Here is a 20,866-nt window from a genome sequence, read left to right on the forward strand (position 1 = left end):
GGCAGAGCAAACCAAAGACTGTGATTCATTGGCAGAACCCTTAAAAGGTGCAACAGCTCTACAAAGTGACTGCTTACACCACATTTGTCCGCCCTATTCTGGAGTATTGCTGTGCGGTGTGGGATCCGCATCAGGTCAGACTGACTGTTGACATCAAAAAAGTACAAAAAAGGGCACCTCATTTTGTATATATTGGAGATAGTGCCACAGACATGATACGTGAATTGGAGTGGCAATCATTAAAACAAAGGCGTTTTTCGTTGCTGTGAGATATTCTCATGAAATTTCAATCACCAGTTTTCTCCTCTGATTGCAAAAACATTCTGTTGGCACCCATCTACATAGGGAAAAATGATCATCACGATAAAATAAGACAAATCAGGGCTCGCACAAAAAAATTTAAGTGCTCTTTTTTCCCGTGCGCTATTGGAGAGTGGAATGGTTGAGAGACAGCTTGAAGGTGGTTCATTGAACCCTCTGCCAGGCATTTTATTGTGAATAGCAGAGTAATCACGTAGTTGTAGATGTAGATGTCAATGTTCTCTAGCTATTTTTCCTTCTCTTCCTTTTCCTACTGTCAAATTCCAGTCTCTAATCACAAATTTTCAACTCCTTTAACTATCTGAAGACTTCTTGTACCTCATCATATGTCTCACAATCTCTTCATCATCTGTGGAGTTAGGTGGCATATACAGTTCTACCACTGTGATGGGTCTTCGCTTCATGTGGCCATTCTATGTTCTCTATGCTTTTCATAGTACTTTATCCACATTCTTATTTTCTCACTCATTGTTAGGCCTACTTATGCAATACACCTATTTGAGTTTATGTATATAATCCTGTACTCATCTGACCAGAATTCCTGCTATTCTTGCCATTGCACCTCACTAATTCCCACTGTATCTAGCTTCAACCTACCAACTTCTTAATTCTCTAGCTTACCCATCCGATTAAGTGATCTCATATTCCATGCTCGAGCCATAGAATGCCACTTTTGTTTTTCCTAATTACAATATCCTCCTGAATAGTCACTGTCCACAGATCAGAAAGAGGGACTATTTTACCCAGAAGAGAAAGAGAATTGTGGAAAAAATGTCTTAACACTTTGGTTTTATTTATTTTTCTCTTAATTGACTCTACATTAAGTTCCTGGTATATGCATTTTCACAGGTACAAGGAAGAGTGTCAGCGAATATTTGAGTTGCAGAATAGAGTATTATCATCAAATGAAGTCCTTTCGACAGATGAAGGTGAAAGCTCTGATGAAGATAGTTCAGATATTGAAGAAATGGGCAAAAATATTGAAAACATGCTGTCCAATAAAAAGACAAGTACACAAGTAAGTATGTAAGGGAATGTAATAGTGGCAATACTTGTATTTCAAACTGAAGGTGGGGCAAATTTTGACAGTCAGAAAAACATATGGAAGCTTCTGAAGCGTAACTTGTGTGACTTGTGGATTCTGTAACATTACAGTCTTCTCCTACCTTTCAATTAATTGATTTCACTTTCCAAAAAAAAGTATCAAGAGAGATGTCTTAACTGTACTAATTGTTAATTCATCTTTGGTATATACTGTGATGTGATATTTTCCAATTGTCTATGTATCTTTTTTCCATCTTGTCTCATTCAGAGTCAATTGTGAAATTGAAACTTCCTGGCAGATTAAAACTGTGTGCCGGACTGAGACTCGAACTCGGGACCTTTACCTTTTGCGGGCAAGTGCTCTACCAACTGAGCTACCCAAGCACAACTCACGCCGCGTCCTCACAACTTTACTTCTGCCAGTACCTCGTCTCCTACCTTCCAAAGCTGTGAGGTTGGGGCGTGAATTGTGCTTGGGTAGCTCAGTCGCTAGAGCACTTGCCCGCGAAAGGCAAAGGTCCCGAGTTCGAGTCTCGGTCCGGCACACAGTTTTAATCTGCCAGAAAGTTTCATATCAGCGCACACTCTGCTGCAGAGTGAAAATCTCATTCTGAAATTGTGAAATTGTTAATGTGAATAATAGGTTCTTGTTTCAGAATTCCTTTACTTCCTGTGACTTATCTTGATGGCATGATGTTGCTGTCATTTAGACCACCATTTTGGTTTCATGATGTGATATTAGTTTCATAACAAGAAATTTGTATGAGTATTTGTTAATTCTTGCATCCTAATCAAAATTATTTTGGTTATTTTAATATACCATGTTAATGTTACTCCAGTTCTTACCATGTGAACTTGATCTCCCAATGTTTGTGCATGATGTCCCTATGTTGTCTAGAACTCCTGTGTTGGAGGTGGTGGTACCTTTTTCCACAAACGTACATACTGTAAACTAGAGCTACTGGAGTACAAAATTTTATTTTTTCCTGGTTTTTTAAAAAATGTTTGGCAGAAATAATAAGTTCTTTTCACATCAGATAAGTTTTTCCAAAACTACAGAGTATTTGTAAGGAAACAACTTGTTAAGTACATGTTTTTCAAGTAGTAATTTGCTTTGAAGTCAATTTACTTTGGGTCCATGTTGCACTTACAGTTGGGTAAATTGAACCTAGCCCTTTTTCCTAGTGATTCAGTAACAATTTGTACTGTGTTGAATGAGGAGGACTGAAATTTTGTGTCAGAAGAATATCTTAGAGTTACAAAATAAAAAAAATGCAAATGTAGTTAGCTTTAAAAAATGTGTTAAGCGGGGTAAAAACAACAAAGTGAATGATGCATGTATTTTTGGGAAATGTGTGAGCAAAAATCTACAAGGCATTGCTAGCACATGCTTTTATTTGAAACAAGGAATGTTGTCATAACAACAATGAACAAGTTTCCAAGAACTGGGAATAATTGCAAGCATTTATGTATTGTGCTTCAAAATGACTGTAAAAGACGTCTCTTCAGGTTTTGTTGATTTTATTTTTCTAGCAATGTCTTCCCATTTGTAGAACAGAATATCCTTTTAAGCTGGCCATTTCATGGCTTTGTTGGTGGGCTCCGTGTGTCCGATCAGAGAAACTTCCTCTTTTGTTTGAAGGACCATTCTCGGGTAAATTTGTCATTCTGTTTCACACAAACAAAGTTTCCTACATCCAGACTTGATTTGTCTATATCAGCGTTGGCCAGGACTTCTGCTTGCTTGCAGAGCTCTCGTATATGTGCGGATCACTGTTGCACTTTCTCCTCTACCATGCCACGCTGTCTGAGTGTGAAGCTGAGAAAGGAGTGGTGAAGGAGGATGGGGGAGCAAGGAGGAGGACACCACGTACTCTCGCAAGGAACTTGAATGGCTTGCATGTGGCTTGGTTTCATATTGTTTCTCTAGAACACTGATCACAAATAAAACACATTTTCATTATTATTTAATTATTTTTCGTGCTGAAGCCACAATAAAAATTTATATCTGGTACAGACTGTCAGCATGTGGACAGACACAGACAATTTTGTAGATTTTTGTCACTCAAGTTGCCACGTAACCGTGACTTATTAGTTTCATTAACAAAACAGTCTCTCACATAAGTATGTTGATTGAAATATTGTATCACATTTGCAACCTCATTATGGAGACATGTGGAAACTCTTCCTTAGAAAAAGCAACTTAGATCTTGTGGACAGTTCAAAAATAAAATAATTTGTCTTTTAAATGGGAATTACATTGCAGTTTGACTGGTTCCTTACAGGCATGCCCTGTGGCTTAAAAACGTACTTCACAATAATATTAACATCTACATACTCTTCATTCAGTTCATCAAAAATTCTTGCAACTGATGGTGTAGTAATGCGTGCAACTTCAGAAAGGTTAGCATTTGTACCACTAATTTTCATCACGTGTTCTATGTGTTTATATACCACAAAGTGCTTCTTGATGTACAAAACAATGAATCCCATACAGATCTTCTTTCAATCTTTTTATTTTTTATTCCCTTGTGGTCATGTAAATACTTAATTTCTTTCTGAAAGGTGTTGTAATGTCATTCCATAGCAAATTTGTGGTACTTGTTGATTATGCAAATGTATAATAGAGTTTGAGAATTGTTTTCCCTCCCTTAATCCCTGCATTCTTTTTTAAAAGCTGGTGATGATAAATTGCTAGACTCCCTCGTTTTGTACAAACAGTCACTGGACCTATGAATTTCATTTATACAATGAACAAATAGCAAAGGATATATGGCACAGACACCACAATTCTGCTGAATTGAAGAAAGTTGTGACAATAGAAAAATGCTACAGCAAATGCTGGAAGAAATGAAATGTCGCGTTGCACCGAGCAGTTCTGGGAAGGACCAGGCAAAGCCAAGAAAAAGCAAGTAGTTCAGAGACAGGTCATGCCTCGAACCACACACAACATACAGCACATTGTGCATGCACGCGGATTTGCACCCCATGGTCGACCCTGATCTAAATGGTCTTCTTTTTAGTCAAGGTGGCTTGCTTTTATTTTTACAGATTTTTATCTTTGTTGTGTTTTCAGTGAGAAACAATGGTTCTACAGAACTTAATGACATGTCCTATATATTCTTCACCACCGCTGCGCAAGGTGATGTCACTATTTTTAGCTAAGTGCAGGCTAAAGGTGTCGCCGCCATCATCTGAGCTAGTTTTATTCAACATTGTTTTCTGTCTTTTTCTTTCAATCTTGTTTTTTCACTCCTGAAAGCTTAGTTCTGCTTACTTTTAAACCTTGATGCCTTAGAGTCAGAAGAACTGATATTATTTTCAGGCTCACGTAGATCAGTCACACAAACACTCTTTATCAGCAGGAACCATTTCATAAACTACATTTTACAAAATACAATGTTATATTACAAGTGAATGCATGTGAAAATCATATTTGAAGGTTAGGAAATGATCCAGAGTTGCTGAAACTCAAATCCCACAGGACAATCAATGGGCTGTACACTTTCGAAGGCAGAACAGAGCATCTGGTGGCCAGTATATGAACCAACAAATCTGTCCACACCAGCAACACTGTTTCTGCATAGTGGAAAATCATAGTCCTACCACTCTCATGACTAGCTGTTGGCTCTGACAACAGAGTGAAACTCTTTTCCCTGTTGGGCTCAAGATCACCGCAGAGCTCAAGTTGTCCTAGTTTCCAGTATTACATTTTTACTTGAGTATAAATGGTTTGGCTGCACTTCATTTTTGTGTGTTGGTTACGAAGAAGAAGAAAAAGAAGAAGAGGCTGTTAACCTCATTGTACCAGTGAGCTTCATTTGTTGAACAGTATGAGACTACGTCTGTGCAATAGGCCTTGCATCTACATCATTACTCTGCAACCATATTATTAAAAAGAATAGATTGCTACTTAACATATAGAGGAGACACTGAATCACAGACAGGCACAAAGAAAAGACTGTTATACATGTTAGGTTTCGGCCAAAAAGCCTTCTTCCAGAGTAGAATACACATACACATTCACACAAGTACAATTTGCACACCCATGACCACTGTCTCTGGCCACTGTGGCCAGACTGCGAACTGCACCTGTGTCGGACATGCCCAGCACTCTGGAGTGGGTGCTGGAAGAAAGGAGGCGGCCTGGGGTGGGTAGTGGGAGGGATAACAGGATAGAGGGGGCAGTAGGCGACAGGGTCTGCTGCCCACCAAACCTATGCAATATCCTTGTCCATCCATTCTCCACCCCTGCTTCCAACCCCTTGCCTCATGACTCATATCCGTGCAAAAGACCTAGATGCAAGAACTGTCCCACACATCCTCCCACTGTCACCTACTCCAGTCCGATCATAGGTATCTCCTATCCCATCAAAGGCAGGGTTACCTGTGAAAGCAGTCATGTGATCTACTAACTAACTTGCAATTACTGTGCTCCTGTTACTGAAAATGCTGCTCAACAAAATCTACTTCACTTCAATAACTGCTTCACAGCCTGGAAATCTGGATCCTTCCTACTAACACCAGCTTTTCAAATTGTGCAAGTAGGAACTCCCTGCAATATATTCTATGTTCCCATAAGCTGACTGGCCTAAACCTTTGTAGTTCCTGTCCTCCACCTAACTATGCCCTTGCCTGCTCCCACACCAGCACTACTCAACCTTCTATTTACCAATTCACCAACTACTCTGTTTTCCCCTTGTCCCCAACTCTCCTGAGTGCAGTTGGCAGACCTACCCTTTCCCCACCATGTCCCTGCATGCTCTCACAAGCAGCACTATACCTTCCTCCATCCCTACCCAGCTATCCTCCCCACCCACCCCATGCCTCCTCCTTACCCCCACAACCCACATGATGATGGAAAAGACAGTGTACCCAAGAAACGGTACATTAAGAACACAGTGAAAGTCATACTCAGCAAGCAGAGGTTGCTTTTGAAATAAGAAGAATCAGTGAAACTGACAGCGAATCAGAGAGTACAATAATGGATTTTGAAGAACTATATCTGAGATCACAGTCACTGGAAAAGCATAGACAAGGGCACTCCCTTGAAGCTACCATAAGCAGAAAATATGGTACTATTTACAAGATTCTTACATACTTACTGTACATCATGCCACGAATCTACCATCCATTCTCATAAAGTCACTTTGCAAAGAGGAGAATTGAAGTAGTCAGAAAAGACAGTAATAGTGTCGGCAAGCAGAATGTGGTAGGGAACTGTGTATGTTTTTTGAGCCAGAGGAGCACATGACATATGAATGCAAAGTTTTGTATTGTGCACTAATTTTTGTTAGAATATGAAAGAACTTAGAACTTAACCTACTTTGTATTATCCTATCATGGTTTAAAATACATAAACCGACAGCCATAAGTGAAAGCCCCCTATTAAGGTGTCACTATACGTGGACCAAATAGTACATATTAATCAGCCTTTAATCTAAATGAACAGTGTATATGTGAAGTGGAGACTGGCTCGCATATCAGATTCCATGCCACTTGCCCAACTTCATGCAAAACGTGGTAAAATTCAGTTATCCTTTGCTTTTAGGTGCATCACTTCTCGTAAGAGCATGCAGCTAAAAAAATACTAAAATAATTTTTTCTGTTTTTAAAAACAGTTAGGTGTACTTCACCAGTTGCATATATCAGAGTATGAGATAAATAGAATATAGGTCAATATCATTGAAATTTGCAATTTTCTGAGCAACGTTGTCCACAGGGTGAACGAGAACTCCACCAACAAAATTTCAGAAGTTGTTCAGGGCTATTTTCTAAGTATTTTGATATAAGGGATCAATGGTCTCTGGGTGGCTCATACAGAGTAATTGAATTTCATTTGGGTTATTACACCCACTTAACTTTATGTCTGTATTGCACTGAAAATTTCTGCACAACAGTGCAAATGTTGATGGTACACATTTTGTGTCTTGTTTGGAAACAAACATGTGCCATTAACTCATACTTGCTGTTAACACTAATCCCCTCTTTACTCTTTGCCCTCAAGCTTACATTCATTACTGCTCGTTTCCGCCTGTGGTTTGTTTCCCAGCAGTGTTAGTTGTAAGTTAACAGTGATACCAAACTGTATGAATAGGTATACTAGTGGAAGAGTTGTCTGAATGTACCTTGTGCATGGATTCACTGTATGCTGCGTAAGAGCTGCACAATGATGCTGTCCTGAGCTGTTTCCGCAGTGACTGCATTGGCAACCACATTGAAGAAATGTTCTGAGGGTTGTTGCAGTGCTCTGTTTTACATTTTTACATTTTGATGATTGCATAGTACAAGCTTCTTCACTGTTGTGATAGTATTTTCACAGAAAAAATGTTATTGTGATAACAAACTGAATAAATCACAATTACACTATTATTCTGTAATGAATCACTGGAGCACGAGTCCCTTATACCGAAATACTCACAAAATATCAGTAGACAGCATCTGCAATTTTGTCGATGGAGTTCTGTTTCACTCTGTATACAATACCGAACAATTTTCTGCTGTATCTTTTACCAGTAAATTTTTACATAATTCTGTGTTCTGCACATTTGTTCCCCTTCTGGTCTCCACATGTGTTCTATCGCTTCTGCTAGAGGACTGTTAAATTCAGGATCTCATCTTACAATTTTTGTAATATTCTCTCTCTGGGTGCAAGTGAAACTCTGAGATGTCTTCCAAAAGATCTCCAATCTTTTGATATTTCTTACACAAATTTCGTAGCAAGCAGTTAGTAAATAGGATTGATGGGGATTGTCCCTCATCTCAGGTTCTACATTTGATGGCCTTGAGGAAACTTTCACTAAAGATTTTATTTAGTTTGTGCTCGCCTCCCACAAAAATTCATCAACTAGTCAAACAATAACAGATTATGTGGTCTTTTATGTTCTACAGCACACATTAATGGCATTTCATCTTTTCAGCTTTCCTTGGAAAAAGAGGAACAGGAGCGACAAGAGCTGAGGAAGATGATTATGGGTGACGGAGATCCAGAACAGCGTAAAGGAAAAGACAAGAAAAAAGATGATGAAGACAATCAGTCACTTAGCGGCTATGGTTCCCAGACAGGTAAACATTCAATATGTAAACATAGTGCAGCTTCTAGAGGCTGTGTACATTTCTGCTGTACTTTAAAAGACATGTTCTTTGTTTAGGTCGCGTGTTGAAAATCTACCGTACATTCAGAAATGCTGAAGGCAAGGAATACACACGGGTAGAAATAGTGCGAAAGCCAGCTGTTATTGACACATATCTAAAGATAAGAACAACAAAAGATGAAGCATTCATCAGACAGTTTGCAACTCTGGACGAGCATCAAAAGGAAGAAATGAAACGGGAAAAACGTCGCATCCAGGAACAGTTGAGGCGAATAAAACGCAATCAGGAACGTGAAAGACTTCTAGGATTCCGTCATGGTTCAACTCCTCTTGGTAACCTCAGTGGAGGAGGAAGTACATTAGGAATGACACTGAATGGCACGAGCAGTCCCGGTCCGAGCGCTGCCAGTGGAATGGGTGGAGGCGGCGACACGCCGGGCAGCAGCTCGACAGCAAGTGCGGGAACCCCCTCTGGACCACCCTCGGTGCCCCCGCCAGTTATACCCACCACAGCACACACCCCACCCATCCCCACACAGATCCCTAGTCCCAATGTCAACTCTACGCCTAAGAGGAAGAGAGCTAAACTGAAGCCAGATCTGAAGTTGAAGTGTGGTGCCTGTGGAAATGTAAGTAAAATCTCTCAACATTCGTGCTCATTATCTTATATGGCATTCGCAAAATGTTTAGAAGTAAAGTAAAATGGTGCACATTATACAGGAAACCTATCAGAGGAAAATTGATATTTGCCGCTCTCTTATTGGATACAGAGTGGAGCAGATTTATATCACAGTCTTTCCTGTAGCTATGTAACTGTGTTGCTGTCATGCAGAAATATACTCTATTATCTCACCCTCTCCATATTCTGTGATACTCAAATTCATCTTTCCAGTCTGCAGGTTCATGTTCATACATTGTATCTAGTTACTTATTTAGAATATGGCACAGTGCATGGTACTTTGATACACTGCATCTAATGTACATTCTGCCTGAAGAGGTGCTGGAGCCTGACGAGGAGGCACTAGGCCAGCTCTGTCACATGGGCAAGCAACAGCAGCTATCAGTGGTGAACTGTCTTCCTAGACATTGTTTCACTACGCACTTGGACACCAGTGACAAACCGTCTCCCTCGATATTGTTTCACCACCAACAACAACCTCCAAAAACACCATGGAATAACAAACTAACAACTGGTATTCGAGTCCACAGCATTGAACAGAACCAAAAACAATAAACATAACAAGAATCCTTGAATTGACATAAACCTCTGAGTACATATCATGGAGTGTAAAACCAATGGCATCTGATGCCTAAGAATAAATAAAGTAAATAAACATTGTGTAACAACTTCAAGAAACTCGGTACTATTTGCATAAAAATACAGAATTGAACTGTTAATTATGAGAAAATGATCTAATCAAAACAAACATGCTGTGTCCATGTAGGAGAACAGTGATGGGCCTGTCACATCTGGTGGTGGGGAAGGGCCAGGCATTGGTGGAGTTTGCGTAAAACTTCCAAAAACCGAGGGCCTGGCAGAACATGTGATATGATCGATGGTGCCAGAGCGAATTGTGAGACTGGTGGCTGATCTGGCAACATCAGTTGGAGCAGACGCAGCAACACTAACTACAGGGGTGGTAGCAGGAAGAAAACCAGCTGTGGCAGGACCAGCGTTGAACACACTAACAAGGCAGCTGGCATTTGGCGTTGATGGGGCTGGCACCGTCGGGAGGGCTGGCCATAACAGTTCCGGCAGCACGAAGACTGACAGATAGTCCGATGATGCTGCAGACAGACCTTGTAACAACTTGATGGCTGGTGAGGACAAGGCCACCGACGGAAGCACTGACGACCGGTTCAATGTCATCACAGACAGATGTGGCAACGACAGGAAGGCTGGCTGGGACAGGCTGGTGACGGCAGAACAAACGAGATGGCTGACAGTGGTGTCGATACGGCAGCCGAGGGCCGCTGGCACAGGGCTGGCGATGGACAAATGAACAACAAGACCGACATCGACACTCGTGATGATGTCTGTAGGTCTGGCCATAACAGGGCTGCCACCGACGGACGTGACGCTGAGAGCAAAGCCGGTCATAATATGCTGAACTGACACCAGTGACGTCACAGGCAAGACCTGGGGCGAGAGCAACAGGATTGCTGCTGTGGAACTCTGTGAACATAAAACTGAGTGCCACATGGTACAACAACATTGCACACAACTTGAGTGAAGGTGGCTCAACATGCTTCACACAAGACTTCTAGACACCGCATTTGGACACTGTGCATGAACATGCTCATTCGAACACTTTGCAGAAGACTGTTGTCCAGGAGCCCATAACAAAGTGAGCATTTTGCTGCGGCTGGAAACGACTGTCACTGTAACCAAAATGTGAAACTAACTGTTCCGCCAATAAGTGGTAGCCTATGTCCTCTGAATGAGAGTCCGGGTAAAATTGACAGCACAAATGAAAGATTTATGCACCTACACTTGCCAGAAAGTGAGAACTGCACTGAAAATTTGGTTTGCCATAGGCTATGAAGTGCAACTCCAATTGTTGACGGTACATGGCCTAATCCTCCTCCTGTTCCTAAGCACCCGAAACTTTGGTGCAGAAATGAGAGCGGTGTTCCGGGACTTGGCCGTCACAGACGAAACCTGAGGGAGCTGTGTTATGCCCTGCAGCAGTTTCTGAATTTGCTGCTCTGCCAACAGAATGACACGATAATGATGGAAGCTGAAGAAATGAATTAAAATTTGTGCCACGGCCGGGACTTGAACCTGGGTCGCCTTGCTTAGTAGGCAGGAATGCTAGCCATTACACTAGTGCAGCTCTATAGCTAACAGTGGTATTCCGCCGTCTACCGAACCTGCACAGTATACTCATCCATCCTTATGCAACCCCTGCTCCAAATCCCTTACCTCATGGCTCATACCCCTGTAATAGATCTAGATGCAAGACCTGTCCCATAAATCCTTCCACCACCACCTACTCCAGTCTGGTCACTAACATCACATATCCCGTCAAAGGCAGGGCTACCTGTGAAACCAGTCATGTGGTCTACAAGCTAATCTGCAACTACTGTGCTGCATTCTACGTAGGCATGACAATCAACAAGCTGTCTGAACAAATTGTGGCCAAGAAACAAGTGGACCACCATGTTGCTGAACACGCTGCCAAACATGATATCCTTCTCTTCAATGACTGTTTCACAGCCTGTGACATATGGATCCTTCACATCAACACCAGCTTTTCTGAATTGCACAGGTGGGAATTTTTCCTGCCATACGTCCTACATTCCTGTAACCCTTCTGGCCTTAGCCTTCATTAACCACTGTCATCACCCATCCAACCTCTTCCCTGTTCCCATTCTAGCATTACGCAGGCATCATTCCATCACCACACCCAGTCTTTTTTTTTCTCTCCTTTCCACTCCTCTCTCCTCCTCCCCTCCCCATGTCTCCTCTTCCCTCCATAACCTGCAGCACATCACTGTCCACATCCCCACCATACTATCCACCTCCTCCCCGCCCCGGCCTCCTCCTTACCCCCACCCACTTGCCACTCCCATCAAGCACTGGTGCTGCTGCTCGCAGTTGGTTTCAGTTGCCTGAGACTGCAGTTGTGCGTGTGAGTTGCATTTGCATGAGAGAGAGAGAGAGAGAGAGAGAGAGAGTGTGTGTGTGTGTGTGTGTGTGTGTGCGTGCGTGTGTGTGGGTGGGTGGGTGCGTGCGCGCGCGCGCATATGTGTGTCTGTTGTTGATAAAGGCCAATGGTCAAAAGCTTTAATTTTGAAAGTCTTTTTGTCATGCCTATCTGCGATGCAGCATCCCCCCTACATGGTGGGTAGCAACTTACTTTCTCATAATACATTAAACTTCGAGTGTTCATCTTTTATATGACTAGTTGTTTTTGATAGCTTTGGCATTTCCTTTGCTAGTATTATTAGAGAGTGTAATAACTCAAAGCCCATCCAGCTCTACGTGAAACAAGCTTTGAGGTGCAAAATTATTTTCATTCCAAGATTATGTTCCACATAATTAACTTTTATAATAATTACTGTAAATGGATTGTTGATTACAAGTGTGTAAATAATGCAGTGCTTTAGAATTATCTAAGAGGGCAACAGCTTCATCATCTACTTGAACCATATACACTGACTGGCACGAAAAATGCAGCATGTAATAAACAATGTGTAATTATGTAATTAATCAAAGTGTAGCACTTTATCCCATAGTTTTAGATGGGATATGTTGTTGGTGTTGCTTTGTGAATAAACAATTAAGTGTCAATTTTTTATTGCACTTGCCTTAATTGTTTCTCTCACGCAACCTTAAAAACACATCGCTAGGTTGCTTGGTGAAAGATGACTGCAGCATGCATCGTGTTATAGAAGTATTGGGAACTATACCTTCCACGATTTCCAGAAACCGTAAGAAGGTACAGGGAAACTGGAGGCTGCACAAGGAAACCAGGATCAGGCCCAAGAAGAGCAACATTGGCAAGAGATGAGCACTTCTTACATCTTCAAGTTCTCCGCAACCATCACACCATCATTGTCGAACACAAAATTGACTCCCCCAAGTTTGAGGCATCAGTGTTAGTGAGAGAACCATCCAAAGAAGACTGGAAGAAACCACTCTTCAATCCAGAAGACCTGATACAGGCCCAAAACTCACCAGAGAGCATTGCACCGCTTGACTGCATTTCCCAAGGGAATATCATGGCTGGAGAGTGCAGTAATAGGAACAAGGGTTATTCACCAGTGAGTCGCAATCTCATCTGCAGTGATCTGACGGTAGAGAGAGAGTTTCGAGAAGGCCTGAGGCAATGCACACCTGTTGCATGTTCTCATCCTGGATGCCTTTTCAGGACAGTTTTCTGATTGTGTGGGCATAAATCAGTGTGACTGCAAGGATGGAGTTGTTGGGTTATTTGGGGGAAGAGACCAAACGGCGAGGTCATCGGTCTCATCGGATTAGGGAAGGAAGTCGGCCGTGCCCTTTTAAAGGAACCATCCCGGCATTTGCCTGGAACGATTTAGTGAAATCATGGAAAACCTAAATCAGGCCGGACACAGGATTGAACCGTTGTCCTCCCTAATGCAAGTCCAGTGTGCTAACCATGGCGCCACTTCACTCGGTAGAACTGCAGGGATGGATTTGGTCTTTGTGGTGCATGAAAGCCTTACAGGACATCAGTATGTGGAAGGAATCCTGTTGGAGCATGTTGTGCCTTTTGTTCCATTTATTGGTAATTGTTTTACACTAGTTCATGATAACGCATGTTCACATGTTGTGGGAACTGCGCATGGGTTCTTGGATGAAGCAGAGATTCGTGCTGTGGCTTATCCTGCTCAAAACCCTGATTTGGATTGTATTGAGCATGTATGGGACCACCTGAGGAAATGGGCCCATTGGCACTATTCAAAACCATTCAAGACCTACAGGAGGCCTTCCTGAAAGAATGTGAGATGTTTCCTAAAGAGATAATTGCAAACTTTATCAGGAGAATGCCTGAAATGTTGGATTGCGATGTTTGGTACAGGAGAGGTAACACACACCCTTGAGGATGCAAAGAGGGGCCTGTGAAGTGTAGAAAACCAAAGCAAAGATCCAGTACCTTCATGGGCTCAATTTACTTGAACTGTGAATTTGTTTGTGTTACTTCTACATCTCTGGCTTCATTTGTTTACAATTGGCATTGCGTTTTCGTGCCAGCCAATGTAGCTTCGTTTATTCTTCAGTCTATGTAAGATGAACTCTTTATAATGTATTTACTTTGTTGCTGTTTTATGATTTACATGTTAATATGTGGTACACTTGATTGTTGTGCAGTGCCCCAAACATTCATAAACCAACATCTTAACGTATTTCACGTATTTCTACTCATTAATGTGTTATGGCATGATTTTGTGGGTTAACACATCACTTAGAAAGGATTGATTGAACAAAATTGATCTGTGAGAATAATTTGTGGTGCTCATCCACAGAATGTTTGACATATCTTCAAGGAGTTAGGTGTTTTAAACCTCTTCACAGTGTGTGCATCCACTAATGAAGTTCATCATGAATAATCCACAACTTGAGAAGAATGGTAATGTCCCCAATTACAGTGCTAGTAATAAATAACAAAAATCATTTTTTTCATCTAGGGGTGTCAGCAGGTCAGATATGCAGCCACAAAAATCTTTAATCACTTTCCCAGCAACACAGAATGTGTGACAGGCAGCAAAGTAAATTTTAAATCTAGCCTAAAATCATTTCTTTCATGCAACTCCTATTTCACTGACGAATTTTCATTAAAGACTATTAGCATGTTTTGCTTAAACAGAATCCTTTAAATTTTAGTGTGTCACTAGTTACATGAGTAATATTAAAGCTTAATGGGTCCATTCTTACTAAATTTAAGTCAGTGTGCTACAATGTAAAAGATCAGAATGTAACCATACTCTCCAAAAAACATCTATAGGTAGCCAGTAAACAGACTATTTTTGTATTAGTTCAACAAAAATGATCTACAGAACATGTTACTAATGAACTAACTCAGAATAGTTTAGTGTATATATCGCCGTACTTTCTGTGTTACGGCAGTGACTACACAATATTAAATATTTTTGACAGGTCGGTCACATGCGTACAAATAAAGCGTGCCCACTGTACCAACCATCAGCACCGGCTCCTCCAGTTAATGTAGCAATGACAGAGGAACAGGAGGAAGAGATTGAAAAGCAACTGAATGCAGATGATGAAGACTTGGTTAATGTTGATGGAACTAAGGTGAAACTATCTAGCAAGTTACTTAAGGTACGTTACATCAGTTATCACTGAATAATTAATGTTATATAATTCTCACTATGTAGTATCGATACCACAATTAGTGTGGTGAAGATGGAAATTGCTGTCAGATATGATTAGTAAATAACATTGTTCACTTTAAAAAATTATAAGGTGTTGCAGCATGCTGAAGAAATGAAGAGGAGAACATTACTACTAAAAGTTCCAAAAGATGCTGTCAGTTCTCGCAAACGCAGACGCGCAGTGAATGAAATGCATTGTGATTATCTGAAACGTCAGCAGAAGCCAGCCAATCGCCGTCGCACGGATCCCGTTGTAGTACTTTCTACCATTTTGGAAACCATATTGAATGAAATGAGGGACCTGCCAGATGTGCAGCCATTCCTGTTTCCAGTCAATGCAAAGGTTGGTAGAATACAATTATGAATAATTATGCAAATTGACAAATGGTGTTTACAGGTGACATATCTAGGATAATTTAAAATATCTATCTTAATTTCACTGTTGCTTTCTCTAGGTGTTTTGATGTTTGTGAGTGTGTGTCAAACAAGCAGTAGTCCACCTAGCTCTTGTGTTAAGTACTGAAGCCTTTCTTTTGTAGACTATTGCCATCTCAAAATACTGATGTGGAATATGCCTTTCAGGCATTCACACCCGCAGTTGTCTTACAAGCAATATCTTTTTCTAGTAGTATGTATCTGAGATGAGTCTTGGTATCAGTTCGAATGATAATTCTTATTGCTGTGCAAAAGTCACAACTGAACTAATAAGGGTCATATATGGAGCTACATAAAGTATTCATTCACTGATGATGCTCTGTAAGTATCCCCACCTCATGGTCAATGGTAATGATTTAAATTGTTTCATATTCTGAATTTATTGTAAAGAAGAAAAAAGATGTTGGTGTATAGATTTTAATCTGTGGGTTGGGCACAGCTATACTGGTGAAATTGCAAAGCTCTAAAGAGTATGGAATGAGGGCGAAGGGGTAGAGATCAGAAACAGATCAGTAAAAACCTAATGTTATGGGTTGCATTCCTTGCAAATCAAGATGCTGCTGTTCAATCAGTGCTAATGGGCTTCCTTCATTCCCGCTGTAGTTCCACAAGTATGACGAGTCTGGAAACTGTGGCACTGAGGTCACGTCATACCCATCAATGAGTTTGCTTTTACTGAAGCAGACTGGAGTGTAAGGCTAGCCATAATTTATTGTTAGTACAAAAGATGAGTACACAATCATGCTTCTGTGAAGTAGCATTGACAAGGTGAAATGACCGATTGTCGGTATCGGAAGGCCTTTAACAAGGGACTGTTGAGGGTGTAAGATGAAAATTAATTGATACACTGTACACAGTTACAACTGGGTTCCATTAGAGGGGAGTTATGTCTGGAATAAGTTTCATGCTATGGTCCAAGCTTCAGAGAAAAAAAAAAAAAAAATTTCATTCAGCGCAAATAAAATAGTTGTATTCTTGTGTGAATTTTAAAATTTTCGCGGCAAATTGACTGTTCGAACAAATTTCCGGCTTGCAGCTGGTCATCGTTCAATACCTCGCACGTTATTTCAACAGGGCACCTGCATCTTCAGCTGAGCCATCGCAGACTGGCGAAGACGTCCTCTGTTCTGCAATATATAGTGCGCTGTAACTATTCTGCATATGCATCGAAAACTTGATAGGTGGACCACACTGCCCACCGGCAGCGCCCTTGCTGGTGTAATAGTGGAACTCAGTCGCCCCCTGCGGTGGTGTGTATACCGTAATTACACAAATCTAAGCCACACTTTTTTTTCTGGCTTTTGCAATCCAAAAAACCGCCTGCAGCTTAGAATTGAGTGCAAAGTAAGCGGAAATTCTGAAAAATCTTGGTAGGTGCCGCCACAACTAACTTCTGCCGTCGAATATATGTTGCAGTACACAGGCATGCTTTGCACGCACAAAGATAAATACTACTCTTCGCCAGAAGATGGGTAGTATGACACTACCCGAAATGTTGCGAGATACCAACGCTACCACACGGCTGGAGACCCGAGAAACCTTCATCGAGATAAATACTGGCGCCAGAACCTCTGCGTCAGTAAATAAATTAAAAGAAAAGGTAGAAGAATGTAAACATTATGCCATGTATTCTTTCACTTTTCCTGCTATCTCATTTAAATCCTGTCTGCCTAATAAACTACGAAACTAGAGTGAGACAACAGCAAACATGGAAGAATATACATATCGTGTCATGTTTATATTTGTATTATTCTTATGCTGAATAGTGATACAGTCAGAAATGAAACATGGCAACTGACTAGATTTTTAAATCTAAGATGACTCTAATTGCTGTGCAGAATATAATGTACTAAAGAGACGTCTGCAAAGATTTTGAAACTAAGAAAAATTTTCGCTAAACTCTCGTTCAGAACATCATCTATCATACGCAGTCTATTATTTGGTTCTTGTTGATCATTATCAAAGAAAGCAGCAGTGTAAGTAACAACAAATAGCAGTCTCTTGCCATTGTTTTGCTTATGAGACAATTCCTCTCATAATTTTTTTTTATTTTAAGCCGCAGTAGCACACACAAAACCAAGCTATGCCACGAGCGGCGAGAGGTCGTAAACAGTCATTATCAGAATGCGACAAACAATGCATGACACAGTACAATAATGCATTTTCAGTTTAGAGTGACGTAAACACCTATAACAAAGAGAACGGCACTTATCAGATCAAAGCAAAATAAGCAATCGATTCAAACCAGACGAAGCACATGAAAAAGAAAGGGAACCCATATAAATATGGATGGAGCACCTTTCACATAGCAATGGCTACTTGGTAAAGCTTAACTGTTAAGCTTATGACTCGAACCAAACTACTGTAGTCCATTTGACCTAAATTGTGTCTCATCTTACAATGGACCAGCTTTGTTTTGTTTTGGAGGTGGAGTCTAAAACTTTTATCCCCCTTGAATTTTGAGTCTCAAATTTCAGGTGCGGCTTAGATTTGGGAAATTTTTTTTCCTTGATTTTGAGTCTCATTTCAGGTGCAGCTTAGATTCGAGTGTGGCTTAGATTTGAGTAAATACGGTAAAGATAAGATGTGTGGTCTACTAAGTGACTCTAGCTATAGGAGGATTGATTACGATCCTACAGGACGTGTGCAACAGAAAACTTCAGCACTTTCTCCTCCTTACCGCAAGAGACCATCCAGAGGTTAAGACCACATGGTTGTGTACCACAAAGACTGTATGGCCTTCGAAGGGTTCGTAAAGAGGGTCTTCGTCTGCGTCCAATTGTGAGCAACATTGGAGTTCTTACATATAATTTAGCAAAACATCTCACTTCTTTGCTGAGACCTTTCGTGGGCAAGTGCTCTCACCACATATGAAACTCAGCTGATTTTGTCTCATGTTTTACAAAAGCTCCTCTTGCAGATTCTTTGACACTGATTGGTAACATGTTTCCTGTTGATATAACTGCTTTGTTTAGGCACGCTCTTTCCTCAACTTATTTTGAACAGACTGATGGTGTCGCCATGGGTAGCCCCCTGTCTCTGTTGGTGGCCAACCTTTTTATGGAGGATTTTGAGGAGAGAGCACTTGAATCAGCTTCCCTGAAACCAACAGTTTTTGGAAGTATGTGGATGATACTTTTATAGTGTGGCCTCATGGAGAAGACAAATTAATGGAGGTTCTACATCACCTCAACTCCATTCGTAGCAACATCCAGTTCACCGTGGAAATAGAGAAAGATGGTTGTTTGTCTTTCTTGGATGTCCTAGTTCAAAAGAAGAACAATGGTTCTATAGGGCATCCAGTTTATTGGTAGCTCACTCATACTGATTTGTTCCTGCAAGCATCGAGTTGCCATCACCTGTCGCAAACCCTGAGTGTGCTTAAAACACTTGTTCATAGAGCTCATACCGTCTCAGATCTAGATAGCTTACCTCAAGAACTCACCCATCTAAAGATAGTATTCAATGAAAATGGGTATTCTATCTGGCAGATTAACAGGGCACTAACAGTTAAAACTAAAAAGCAGGAAGTGGATAAAGAGGAGAACATGCCGGAACAATTTTTAGCTTTTCTTCCTTTCGTTGGCAACACTTCGTTTAAAATAGCAAGAATCCTTCAAAAATTTCAGGTAAAAGTGGTTTTCCGCCCACCATTGAAGATTATGGACCTAGTGGAATCAGTAAAGGATAATCTGTTACTACAAAAGGCTGGAATTTACAAGATACCATGCCAATGTGGTATGGCTTACATAGGTCAAACCACTCGCACCGTGACAGAACGCTGCACTGAACATCAATGTTACACTGCCTTTTGCAGCCAAGCAAGTCTGCTATTGCTGAACATTGTATTTCCACTGGACATTCAGTGGAGTATGAGAAAACAATGATTTTGTCCACAGCAACATCTTTCTGGGACTCCATTATTAAAGAATCCGTAGAAATATGCCTGGTGGAAAATTTGTTGAACTGTGACAGTGGCTACCAGCTGGACAGTGCATGGACTCCCATCATCTCCACTATTTGCTGAAATCAAGGACGACAGAGTGCGCCGATGGCCGCGACAAACAGCAACGCAGAGGGTGACTGAGTTCCGCTATTCCACTAGCACAGGCGCTGCCAGTGGGCAGTGTGGTCCATCTATCAAGTTTTCGACACATGCGCAGAATAGTTACTGCATGCTATATATTGCAGAACGGAGGACATTTTTGCCAGTCCGCGACAGCTCACCTGAAGATGACTGGCAGGTGCCCAGTTGAAATATCGTGTGAGGTATTGGACGACGATCTGCTGCAAGCCCAAAATTTGTTTGAACTGTTGTATTCTTGTTTATTTCACCTCCACCAGGAGAAAAACTATGTGCTGCGTCAACCAGAAACTTCATTGTTATACCCTAGTAACTAAAAACCAAGCTTCTTTTTGTATTCTCTTAGTCATGGTAACTTGTGTTTATTGGCTAACAGCAAGTTGCTTAGCTTATTATCTGTTTCTGTAAATTTTTTGAAGATTGTTATAAATTTATTTTAATAATTAATCACTGTTTAATGGTTGCACTTCATCCTTATGTCATGTTTTCTAGTGCTATCATTACACTCTTGGTAAGATCTGAAAAGTGTGTGTTTGGTGAAGTAATTGTTAGACAATTCTCTGAATGGATATTAAATATTAAAATAATTGTTTATGTCATTTAGGCAGGACAGACATTTTGTGGCATTTCAACTTGAGAATGCAGGGCTACCACAGGTTCTGGAAATCAGGGAAATCAGGAAATTTCTAACACATCAGGAAAATTTGGAAAAAAAAACCCCCACCAGGAAAATTTCATTTTTTTCTCAGTAGATGAAATGGTTCGTTTGCTGAGGTGTCGTGCATCATCGCTGGCTTGGTGCAGCTGAGTATGTGCGCCACTTCCCTTCTCCCTCATTCCTACTTCTCTCCTTCCTACCACTGCGCTCAGCTTGCAGTCAGTGCTGCCACCAATTCTTGTGGCTAGCCTAGCACCTGCCAATGAGAGGCAGGGGGCATGACGAGTGGTTTGTGGTTTGTTTGGATCTGATTCTCAAAAACTGTAGATGCAGTGGCTGGAGATGGCAGTCATGTGTGCCTGAGTT

At 41.0% G+C, this 20,866-nt stretch overlaps 1 protein-coding gene across 1 annotated transcript in view; it reads left to right on the forward strand.

Moving 5' to 3' along the window:
• Window positions 1–20,866, forward strand: part of LOC126480802 (transcription initiation factor TFIID subunit 1) — a 241,206-nt gene that overhangs the window by 185,454 nt on the left and 34,886 nt on the right. Inside the window, exons 17-21 of the mRNA XM_050104121.1 lie at window positions 1,171–1,339; window positions 8,286–8,430; window positions 8,517–9,088; window positions 15,088–15,270; window positions 15,415–15,666. Coding sequence (XP_049960078.1) covers window positions 1,171–1,339; window positions 8,286–8,430; window positions 8,517–9,088; window positions 15,088–15,270; window positions 15,415–15,666 — 1,321 coding nt within the window. The remainder of the gene's footprint in view (window positions 1–1,170; window positions 1,340–8,285; window positions 8,431–8,516; window positions 9,089–15,087; window positions 15,271–15,414; window positions 15,667–20,866) is intronic.

Source organism: Schistocerca serialis, chromosome 5, assembly GCF_023864345.2.
Source record: "Schistocerca serialis cubense isolate TAMUIC-IGC-003099 chromosome 5, iqSchSeri2.2, whole genome shotgun sequence".
Lineage (NCBI taxonomy): Eukaryota > Metazoa > Arthropoda > Insecta > Orthoptera > Acrididae > Schistocerca > Schistocerca serialis.